Source organism: Aethalodelphis obliquidens, unplaced genomic scaffold, assembly GCF_003676395.1.
Source record: "Aethalodelphis obliquidens isolate GAN/ISIS:26980383/991018 unplaced genomic scaffold, ASM367639v1 scaffold1, whole genome shotgun sequence".
Classification (NCBI taxonomy): Eukaryota; Metazoa; Chordata; class Mammalia; order Artiodactyla; family Delphinidae; genus Aethalodelphis; species Aethalodelphis obliquidens.
In genome coordinates, this window is record NW_020837945.1 from 106111112 (window position 1) to 106122723 (window position 11612).

Consider the following 11612-nt stretch of genomic DNA (forward strand, 5'->3'; position numbering starts at 1 on the left):
GGAGAAGGGTGAGGGTCCTGAGACCTCAAAGAGGGAACGAAGTCAAACTGTCCTTGACCAAGCGCTAAGGAAACACTTTAAAATGGAATCTGTCAGGGAACAGCTGCTCGGGAAATGTGTTAAACAAACCAGCCACTTCGAGCACGGTTTGTCCGTAGAGGAGTCGGCTCCGTCTCCAGGACGCGAATAATGGGGTGAATCACAATCTCCCCGGGGCAGGGAGCTTGGTGAAGACCCAGGCTCAGCTCTGGCCGCGGGCCCGGAAGCCCCTGAAAGGAGCTGCGCTCGCCTGAGAAACTGGAAAGGACCCTGACTCGGCAGGGTTGTGAAGCCAGGATGCCAGGCTACAAGGTTTCGGGTCGGGGTAGTAGGGATGTAGGATCGGGATACCGGGTCAGGATACAGAACTGGGGTCCCGGGCGCCTGATGCAGGGCAGGGTTGCCGGGCAACAATGCGGGGCCGAGCAGTTGCGCTGCACCCTGACGCCCGGCGAGGACATAGGGTCGGATGCCAAGTCGGGATACCCTATTGACTCCAGGAGTCGCACACTTGTCAGTTTCCTTTTGACCACGCCCCGGCGGAATAAGTCCAGCTCCCTAGTGTTTAAGTAAGCCGTGACACCAACGCAAAATCCACGCCTAATTAAATTAATTATGGATTCTTGTCATCCTGAATTAATGGCCAAGAGCGCAGGCGGCCGAGGTATCTGAAAACCTGGACTGTCTGCCTCTTCTTCCCACTCCCTCTGGTCCCCCTTCGCTGTCCTCACTCACACTCCAGCCCCTGTACTCCAGCCTTAATCAATCTTAATTTCTCTCTCTCTCTCTCTCTCTCTCCCTCTCTCTCTCTCTTTCTCTCTCTCTTTCTCTCTCTCTTTCTCTCTCACTCTCTCCCTCTCTCTCTCTCTCCCTCCTCCTCCCCCTCCCTCTCTCCCTCTCTCCCTATCACCCCCACCTCCCAACCCCCACTCCCCCACCCCCAGGTAGTGGCGCGGGTGCTTCCCGTGAAGGGTCTCCCTCCGAGTTGCGAAGGGGAGGTAATTTACTCAGAACAAGGGGCCGCCTTTGCGAAGTATAAATAGTGAGACTTCAAGCGCTGCGTTGCTATCAGATCTGAACTCTCTGCAGGAAGAATTGTCAAAGATCTTAACATTGAACAAGCGCGCTCCGGCAGGGAAGCATCAGTTCCCATTTCCCTCCCGCGGCCCCCGCCCCTTCCCTCTTCCTCTTCTTCCTCCTCCTCCTTCACCTCCTCCTCTTCTTACTTCTTTTTCTCCTTCTACTTCTCCTCCTCTTTCTTCTTTCTTCTCTTCTTTTTCTTCTTCTTCCTCCTCCTCCCACTCCTCCCCCACCCCTGTCCCATTGATGTGTTATTATTGGGGGGGCTGGAGCAGTAAAAAAAGAAGAAGGAAAAAAAGAGCTGGGCTCGGCTGGGAGACGTTGAGCGCGGGGCTGACGGGCATTGGCGGCGATGGAAGAACTTACGGCGTTCGTCTCGAAGTCTTTTGACCAGAAAGTGAAGGAGAAGAAGGAGGCTATCACGTACCGGGAGGTGCTGGAGAGCGGACCGCTGCGCGGGGCCAAGGAGCCGACCGGCTGCGCGGAGCCGGGCCGTGACGACCGCAGCAGTCCCGCAGTCCGGGCGGCCGGCGGAGGCGGCGGCGGCGGAGGAGGCGGAGGCGGAGGTGGAGGAGGTGGAGGAGGTGCAGGAGGAGGAGGAGCGGGCGGAGGAGCTGGAGGAGCGCGCTCTCCCGTCCGGGAGCTGGACATGGGCGCCGCCGAGAGAAGCAGGGAGCCGGGCAGCCCGCGGCTCACCGAGGGTAACGGCCTGACCCCCGGCCGCGGTTCCCCTTCCCGCCTTCCTGACTCCTTTCGGGCGGGAGAGGACACCAAGGCCCAGCGGGGAGGGGGGCGGGACGCGGAGAGGGCTCTTGGACCCCAGCTTTGGAAGCTGGAGTGAGGATGGAGGGGTGGGAGTCCGATGGTGTGCACGGTCGTGGGTGGGGTCCGAATGTGTGTGCGGGGAGGGGGGGGCGTGTGGGGTTTGCGCGCGCCCTTCTCAGATGCTCCCGCTACTCCCATTCCACCGAAACGCATTTTCACCAACGGGAGGATGGGCCCGCAGCCCAGACGGCCCGCAGGCGGATGGGGAAGTTCGCTGGGCCGGGCTGCGAAAGAGGGTGCTGGCACTAGCTGGGCCAGGCGGCGGGATTACAGTTAGCATCTAGCGCCGAGTTTGCGGGAGCCCCTTTCCTAGGCCCGAGAAAAAAAAGAAAAAGAGAGAAAGGGGACAGAGATACAGAGACAGAGAGATTGATTGGGATTTCACCCTGGAGTCGCCCCGGATTTCGTGCCGCCGCTAACTCCGCGAAGACCCTGGCTGCCTGGAATTTAGGGCCCCAAACTTCCCATTTTCTTAGAGCTGTGAAGGTAGAATGAGACCAAGGCAGGCTAAGGTTCAGGCTGTGACCTGTTTCTTTCGGGAGATGCGTTAGGCTCCTTTTTTGTTTGTTTGTTTGTTTTTCGAAATTTTACTGCGTCGCATCATCCAGTACTCTGATTTTGTGGTGGGATAATCCTTTGGTGCCAGGAAAGTGTTAGGAAAAGCCTTTTTCTAAACGGTGGAGCGTCCTGTACCAATTCAAAGGAGTTCAACAATAAAATTAATTTGGCACTTGGTGCCTGCAGTAACTGGTGTGCTGCCATATTTTTCCAATTAAGGAAATATGTGGCATGCTTAGAATCACATATTTAAGCAAGCAATTAAGTCGTTTATAACAGTCTGTTCTTGTTTAGGCCAATAAGTGGAAATTTGGGGGCAAAATAGGGATTATATTAAGTCTGTTAATCAACTGTAAATGTGGACATCTTTCTCTTTGAAGCCCCAAAAGTTTGAGAGGCTTCCACTGTGGATGGCATGAAATAAACAAAGCCAAAGACAGAATCTGAAAGATGTGTTTTCATATTTAAATTTCATTGCAATATCTGTGGAAATATTTTCCTATTAACTTGGCTTCAGTTTGTGCTATAATGTATCCACTTCTTCCCTAAGGAAGGACAAACGTCCACAACACAAACTTTGAGAAGTAGATATGCGGGAAACACTTAAGATCACGGTAACTAGAATGCCAAGCTGGGCTGAGTTCTAGAGGTTCTTCTCCCAGACGGGGTACCAAGTACTCCTAAATTTGGAAAGTGGTAGCATAACTGTCAGGCGGTCCAGTGCACCCTCCGGGGCCTGAGTCCCCAGCTCGAGGCCCTGGGTACACCAGCAGGCACCCCCCACGAAGTTAGGGTCTGAACCGTGGGCAAACGAAGTCCTGGGATTGTTGATTTCCAAGCTCAGGGCAAATATTAATTTGTCTGCAGGCCGGCTCTTCTGGAAATGATTTTTAACACCCATGCTGATCGGGATTCTGGGCTGGGAAGAACTGCAAACAGCCTCGATTATCCAAACTCAGCTTTTGCACCTTAAAAACCCAAGTCTCCAACTCAGGCGCAGAGGTTGAAGGTTCCAGAGGGCAGCTTATGTTGATCCTGGCTCCCCTGATCACGGTCCCTTGGCCTAAATATATATATATATCTCCACATCCCTCTAGTGTCCCTGTATGCTCACACTCGTGGAGCTCCTGTTTTTAAAGGGAGGAGAAGGAAGGACAGGAAAGTGGCAACGGATGTGTGCAAACCTAGAGCAGAAAAAATGCATATTTTATTAAACATCCGAGCTGCTGGATGCATGAAAAGGCTTTGAGCAACCAATAGAAACCGAGGATCCCGAATGTTCCGCTTGAACCTGTTGATCTCTGTGGGTTTAAGCGTTCAGGGTCGCGTCTGCCTTTCCAATGGGGAGGGAGAAAGGAGCGAAAGAGACAGCGGTCTGTTTCGCTGGCTCCCCGAAGCTGGTTTTCCACCTCTGGCCTTCCGGCCGGGTGTGGGCAGCGAGCCCTTCAGGCCGCCAACATGGCGTGGGCGCCTCTGCTCAGGCAACTGGGATTCGGCAGGGGGGACAGGGACTGCCTGACTGTCCGTGGGCCGTCCGCGGGATTTGGTCCAAGCCCTGGGTCCGCAGAGAGCGCCCGGGAAAGTGGCTCCCGCCATGCGGCCCCGGGGTCTTGTCCTCCGGCTGTGATCCTTCAGCCCAATTGTTCCCAAATTAGACCAGCAAGTTTGAGAGAGACAAGAGAGCCGGCGGCGGCCACTGCTGGCCTGACAACGGCCCAGCACTCTGGGAATGGCCGGTGTAAGAGGCCAGTCCGTGGCCTCGCTGCGCTCTCCTGCCAGCATCTCGTTCTGTGACCCGCCCGGTGCGGCTCTTTTGGTTTTTGTGCGCGAGTGGGAGAGAGTGAATGCAAGAGAGGGTTAGTGGAATTGATTTGGTGTTCTCGGGGGAGGGCAGGGGACTGTGGGCTGAATAGTGAGGAGGTGAGCTGAGGCCACAGTTGCAAAAGGGATGCGTGGGTGAATGCCCACCTTGCCCGCGGGCGGCCGCCCAGAGTTGATCTTTTCGCGTCTCCAGGATCCTCTTCCTCGCAGCCGGGTGAGGAACTGGACAGGAACTCCGGGAGGGGGCAGGATCCTCCATCCTTCTGGAGACAGATCTGGTAATGGCATTTGCTGTGTTGTTTTTGTCTCTGTGTGTGTGTGTGTGTGTTGCTGTGTGCGCGCGTGGACGTACGTGTGCGGTCCTGTTCGTGGTGCCCCCTCCAGTGTCCCCGGAGCCGAAGGATCGCAAAGAGGATGCGAAAGGGATGGAGGACGAAGGCCAGACCAAAATCAAGCAGAGGCGAAGTCGGACCAATTTCACCCTGGAACAACTCAACGAGCTGGAGAGGCTTTTTGACGAGACTCACTACCCGGACGCCTTTATGCGTGAAGAACTGAGCCAACGGCTGGGGCTGTCCGAGGCCCGAGTGCAGGTACCCGCCTGTGAGGAGGTCGCGGGGAGCAGAGGAGGGGCATGCCTGGGGTACACACGACGAGGGTGTGGGTCCAAATGTCTGGAGTGAGGTGAGAAGGGAAGCGACGTCTCTGCTAGAGGTCTTATTTTCCAAAGTAGATCTTGGTCTTAAAGCCTTCCCGTGCTCCCCCCACCGCCCCGCCTCATCCCAACATATGTTCCCAGCAGAAGAAAGCTGTGCTGGGCTTGCTCCCAGAGTTTCTATAAACCACACCCCCGACCCTCGCCTCTCGATGCCTTTAATGTGGTTTAATCCTAATGGGCCTACTTTTATAAGCCTTAAAAAAATCCCACAGAAAACGTTTTATCTTCTGGATGCCTTAAAAGTTACAACGAATATTTTGTTCGGCGGAGTTGGGTTTCCTTGAGGGTCTGCTCTGGGATCTAGGTTTGCCAAGCGGATATGCCAATTAGGTTTATAGATGTACAGACTATAAAGAAAATTAGCAACTGTTAAGTGCACAAATTTACAGTCTGCCGTTAGCGGTTGATCTCAAACTGTGTGTGAAATAGCAGAGAAATAAATGCATTTGGTCACTCTTTGTTCTCTCACTTAACCAGGGAAGTGAACCTGAACCTACAGAAACTTGATTTTAAAACAATCCACATATCTTAATATTGACATTTCCAAAATCTGACCCCAGCAAGTGCCACACTAAATGGAGTTAGCATTGGAACAGATTTTCTTTACCGGTTGTGGCGGTGAATGTAATGGGAAAAGTAGGCTTCAGGAGCGCTTAAGGGGAAAAAAATTACATACATACATGCATACATATCGTTTTAGTTTTATGGAAAACGAATTTAAATGTTTCAGGTTGTATTTCCACTCAAATAATAAAATAGGAGAAAATGATAGTCATTATTTGTTTGAACACATGGAGCAGTTTTAGGCCTGAACATCTGCAGCTGTTACAAAGTATCACTGTAACAGATACTCCCTAGGTCTCTGGGCTAGAGACCACCATCTGCAGCGAACTATGCAATTCTTATGGGGCTTCCCCGCATCTTGTAATAGGATCAGGACAAAAACAGAGCAGTCACTTTAAAGGGGAAAAGTAATAATAGGCTGCCTTGGTCATCACAGCATCAACAGCAGAGCCTTCCTTTTTAAGCCTCTCCTACTTTGCTCTGCGCACTGAGATCTCTAGAGGCTTAGCAACCCCTTAAAGACATGATGATAATTATTACAGTTGTGAGCATTAGTGTATCAGCTCCAACTCTTCTAGGGGAAAAAAGAGGCAAAAGCCTCAGGCCATGTGAGGTACACAAAGGATGCAACCCTGGCATGAAATCTACCCTTCTACTACACTAAATGGCAGGGGAATTTTTGAAGATTTCCATTGACTGTGACACTTGCTTTCAAAAACAAGAAGAAAGCTCTGAAGCAATATTTTACTTTCATGTTTTTAACATTAATTTATGAATCAGTCAATATGCTGTGTTATTGGAACATAATGCTATATTATTGGAGTATAAAAGCAAGCTTTATTTGAATTTCTTAAAATCTGCCATACTGCCTCTAAAAGTTGGCAAGTTTATCTAAGAAGGTAATATCTGGGAGAAGATAGTATCCAGCAGTTACTTGATTCATACCCCACTCCCATTTCACAGAATGTTCTTCTTTTTTTCTCATAATAAGTGAACTTCATTGCTGGTATTTATTTTTTCATACTTTATTTAAATTTTGATCTATCTTCCGGACACTTCTCTACTACCCTAACTGTACTCAGTGGCTTTTTCTATAGAAGCAAATTAGATTATCATGATAATGGCACAATTATTCTGCTACCATGTTACACTCTGCTGCACAGAGGAACAGAGAAATTCTAAACTTCTTTGTAGTGAGGCTTTTATGACACTAATTACCTCTTCCCCCACTCTTATCCCCCCCACCCCCAGGAAAAAAAAAACAAAAAACAGTCACTATTTGCTTTGGTGTTTGGTTTTTCTTGAAGATGAAACTAATTAATATTACAGGCTATTAATGAGCATTTTCTTCTCAGGTCTTACTGGGCAAACATCTAAACCCATTATCACTTTAGTATCAGGTATCAGGGCGAGTTTTAAGCCTTGGGGATTCTAACTGTGGAAACATGAAACCAGGACTACAGTAATTTATCAAGAAACAACTTATCTCGCAAAAGTATATGAAATCTTTCTATTTATGTCATTTATTTATGTTTTTAACTTTGGAAATTAAGATTCTTGTATATAATTCAAAGATTGCTTGCTATATCTCCCAATCCTTGCCTATAACATTACTCTGAGTCATAACATCTAGGTTTTATTTTTTCCTCCACTTTGTAGGTTTGGTTTCAAAATCGAAGAGCTAAATGTAGAAAACAAGAGAATCAACTGCATAAAGGTATGCTTCTCAGACAAAGAACATTTGATACTCTAAGTAAAAAGAGTATTAGGGGATGTTGTTATTATGAAGACAGAAAAGAACCTTGTCAAAGATAACTATGGTCCTTATTTAAAAATCTGCTCCGAAGGCAGTTAATGAGAGTCCTAAAGTTTGGGAGTAAATTACATTGCTTTTCATTTTAGCAGCAGTTTAGGAAGATAAATGTACAATTCCAAAGGAAGTAGTTCTATCTTGGTTCCATTTGGAACCTTGGAAAACAATGCTGGACATGTTAATCTCACTTTATTGTGTTTTGTTCCCCCATTTTTTGCAGGCGTCCTCATAGGGGCTGCCAGCCAATTTGAAGCTTGTAGAGTAGCACCGTACGTCAATGTAGGTGCTTTAAGGATGCCATTTCAGCAGGCAAGTACAGCCCAGTTTCAACCTGTTTTTAACTGTGAAAAGACCTGGCTATTTGCTTGAAATTGTTGAACATCCCCTGTCTCTGAGCCCCCATATAGGTGTCTATACAGGTAGAGGATAAATTTTCAGATGATATAGTGGGCCTACTCCCCTTTAAAAACCTATACAGTGTCAGGGGCCTACATGCGTAGTCCTTTCTCTCCTCATGGGAAACCCACAGAGGCCTGAGGGCAGCAATGGGTCCTTTAAAAATGAACTAAAGATTGCACTTGGGGAGAGGAAGGAAAAGCCTTCTGAGTAAGATTTTGTCAGATCCGGTACAGAGGTTAGTCCTAAGGTGTTTCTAAGGCAACTCTCTAAATATTTTTCTAGATGTTTTCTATCTCTTATTCACATTAAATGTCTCTGACCAAAGATAAACAAACAAACAAACAAATAAATAAATAAATACACTCCCAGCTCAGACTTGATTTTTTAAAGCTGCAAAGCTTCATATCTAGTAGAGAGGGAAGCACTGGTCTTCCCAGGGACACCTTGCGGCTGCAATCCATTTCTTAGCCATACAGAAACCTTTAAGACTATATTTTTAAAGTACAGCCTGCAGCAATGATTTAATCCTGGGAAATCCCAGTGCTCTGAACTCCCCATTCTCCAAGCCTAAGGGTGCAATCCTTTCCCAACCAGTGCCTGACCTTCCCCATGGCCAGGACCCCTGCTCCGTAGGACTGTGAAGTCATGAATTAACTCTGAGATGCCAGTGTCCTGGTCGGGGGAGACACCTGGCTGCACCTGTGTATTGAGGGTTAGTATTAGCTAACTCTTAGCTCTCCTGGCACCACTGGATTCTGGTATCCTGATGCTAGGCTTCTGAAGCAAGAGAGAATGACTGGAGAGAGAGGGGAATCTTAAAAGGAGACCCTCACTACTCAGAAGGTGATCTCCTAGTCTGCAGCATCAGCATCAGCTGGGAGATTGTTAGAAATGCAGAATCTCTGGCCCTACACTAGACCTTCTGAATCAGAATCCACATTTTAACAAGATCTCAAGGTAATTTTAATAGCAGTAAATGTTAGAAGTACTAACAATTGTGCCAGTTGTGATGAAGATGCAACAACTTCCCTAGGTGACATTTAAAAGTTTTGTAATTTGCTTAATGGTACTTCAGTGTTTTAGTAGCAGGGTAAAAGGTGTACGACAGCATCAAAAGAGGAGGGTAATGACCCTCATCCCGTCGTCTGTCCAATATACATTGTTATTTTCAGGAGGGTGATGTATTAGCACAATAGTAATGTCGCCTTCTGACAGACCCAGCTCCCGAGGGGGCGGCCACAATTCCTGCAGACGGGAGTCCCTGGGACTCAAGGGGATAGGCCACACTGAGCTAGTTGCAGAGACTCAGGGTCACTGGAATATCCCTGTGGCGCCCCAGATTCAGTAACAGACTGATAAGGTCAGCCAAATGCCCCTTTCCCGTCCCCTGCCCCAGCCTTACCCGAGCTAAGCTGGACGCCGTTAATGCTCTGTTTCTATTCTGTTGTCACCCTAGGATAGTCATTGCAACGTGACGCCCTTGTCCTTTCAGGTTCAGGCGCAGCTGCAGCTGGACAGCGCCGTGGCGCACGCGCACCACCACCTGCACCCGCACCTGGCCGCGCACGCGCCCTACATGATGTTCCCCGCGCCTCCCTTCGGACTGCCGCTCGCCACGCTGGCCGCGGACTCAGCTTCTGCCGCCTCCGTCGTGGCCGCCGCGGCTGCCGCCAAGACTACCAGCAAGAACTCCAGCATCGCGGATCTCAGACTGAAAGCCAAAAAGCACGCGGCCGCCCTGGGTCTGTGACGCCAACGCCAGCGCCAACGTCGCGCCTGCAGCGCGGCGCGCAGCCTGCACGCCCTCCGAGCCCCGCTGCTTCTCCGTTACCTGCTCCGGACCTCGGGAGCCGAGCCTCTTTCCGCCCGCTGATTGCCCCTTGCCCCATTCCGCATCCCGGACTCGGAGGGCGTGACCTGGGATCCCAAGAAGGGCACCAGCTCCGTGGCTTCTGACCATTCACCTACCCAAGGGCCCAGAATTTGGCTTTGTAGGGCTGGGTTTGGGAGGTCTGGAGAGAGACTGGACAAGGGAGTGCTGGGACAGCGGAGTGTGTAGCTCACGGCAGAACTGCGACGATGGACTCTTGCGTAGAAATAAAAATCCTGTTAATAAAAAATGAGGGGAAAAAAAGTAGAAAAGACAAACCAGAGATAAACAGAGAAAGGGAACTTATTGCTATTCGTCAGAAGCTGAAATCGGAGAGAGAACCAAGGAACAAAAAAAAAAATTTTGAAGTATTTTGTACATTAAATAATATGGAAAAAGAACCTGGACGAATCTCGAGAGAATTGGGGCGGCGGTGGGGGGGGGGAGTTACCAACTTAAAGTGTATGTTTTTTAAAATGGGCTAAGAAGGCAAAACAGAAGGAAGAGGTATACTTATTTAAAGAATTAAGATGAAAAAAATGTACGCAGCTGGGAAGTTCACAGGTTTTGAAACTGACCTTTTTCTGCGAAGTTCACTTTAATACAAGAAATTTGATAAGAGAGGCGGGCCTCCTTTTACGTTGAATCAGGTGCTTTGAGTTAAAAACCACCAGTATGGAAGAGCAAGAAGAGGGAAGACAGTATAAAAACGAGGAGAGAAAAAATATTAATACAAAAATGATACCACAGACGATGATTTCTCTGAGAAAATTATTATGGCAGAACTGTCCAGACTGCTGACAGTAAATTCCGGTTTGCATGTTACTTGTATTCCATTGATGGTGTCTCCCCCCTCCCCCGCTTTACTTACATGCACTTAACTCCATTTTCATTTTCAGTATAAAAACAATACCCAAAGCATCTGGAAATTGATATATATATATTTCTATCTATATTTATTTTTGTCCCGTCTTTAATGCTGGGGGACAAAAGAAAAAAGTCTGAAGGGCAAAAAAGTTACACTCTGATTGTCCCAAGACAACAGAGGCAGGTAGAAAATGTGAGAAAAGGAAAAAGAAAAGATAAATGGAACGGTGAAGGTACAGCGCCTCACGTGGTGCCTGATACATAGTGGGCGCTCAGTGTTAAGTCCCCTCTCCTCCCCCTTTTCTTGTATTCCCTCTTGCAGATTTCCTAAAGTCCTATTTGAGGACCGTGCTTTATTTCCCCCTCTCTGTCCCATCACACTCACTTTAAACAACACCCAGATAGATACAGGCACTAAGTTTGTGTAAAATATGTTGATAAACACGAACAAAGTTTATTTTGGCTATAACGTGTGAACTGATAGTTGACTTTCAACATTTGCATTTTATCTCACAAGGATGTATATTCAAGTAATATTTTTGTTTGTCTCAATTCATGTAGCTATTTAAACTGGGATACCCTGGACTAAGCAATCTGTATCCCAATTCTCTAAAAAAAGCCTCCTTACTTTTTGGGTTTTTTTTTTTTTTAATCCCTTATACAAGAACGAGGAAAAGCTCTTTTAGCTGAACTTTGGTATGCGGTTGAGCTTTGTAACTATTTGTTCTCCATGAAAACAAAATTATTTATATTTGCCATATTTTTTCTAGTGTATTAAGTTATTTTAAACAAAAGAAGATTCTGTTATTTCATGACGTGTTGTCGGTACAAAATATTTCGGTCTCACCTCTGTTAAACCTTTTAAATAAGTGCCAAGTTATTAATTGAAGACACTTTGCGATCAATTGAATCAAAATAGTATTGTTTCATTTGATGGGGTTCGCGTCATCTTTGTTCCTGTTACTATTAAACTATCCGGGATAGTCTTTCTTTCTTCCTTTTTGATGAATGTCTCTCTCTCTCTCTCTCTCTCTCTCTCTCTCTCTCTCTCTCTCTCT

The 11612-nt window shown here is 47.9% G+C and overlaps 1 protein-coding gene across 2 annotated transcripts; it reads left to right on the plus strand.

Annotated features, from left to right (window-relative positions):
- The first annotated feature begins 985 nt into the window (after positions 1 to 985).
- SHOX2 (SHOX homeobox 2) lies at positions 986 to 11362 on the plus strand. 2 transcript variants are annotated; one of them, XM_027113243.1, is made up of 5 exons: positions 986 to 1820; positions 4708 to 4916; positions 7265 to 7322; positions 7639 to 7727; positions 9274 to 11362. In XM_027113243.1, the coding sequence occupies exons 1-5, from the start codon at positions 1472 to 1474 to the stop codon at positions 9565 to 9567; spliced, it is 999 nt and encodes a 332-aa protein (XP_026969044.1). In that variant the 5' UTR covers positions 986 to 1471; the 3' UTR covers positions 9568 to 11362. The 2 variants fall into 2 exon arrangements, with proteins under 2 accessions (XP_026969044.1, XP_026969053.1); XM_027113252.1 differs by having other exon boundaries at positions 9310 to 11362.
- Positions 11363 to 11612: the final 250 nt, after the last annotated feature.

Bases quoted from the DNA above. Each gene is read 5' to 3' on its own strand.
- SHOX2 (XM_027113243.1), top strand. From the start codon at position 1,472: ATGGAAGAACTTACGGCGTTCGTCTCGAAGTCTTTTGACCAGAAAGTG. The intron at 1,821-4,707 runs GTAACGGCCTGA...TGCCCCCTCCAG, and splicing joins CAGCCCGCGGCTCACCGAGG to TGTCCCCGGAGCCGAAGGAT. The intron at 7,323-7,638 runs GTATGCTTCTCA...CATTTTTTGCAG, and splicing joins AGAGAATCAACTGCATAAAG to GCGTCCTCATAGGGGCTGCC.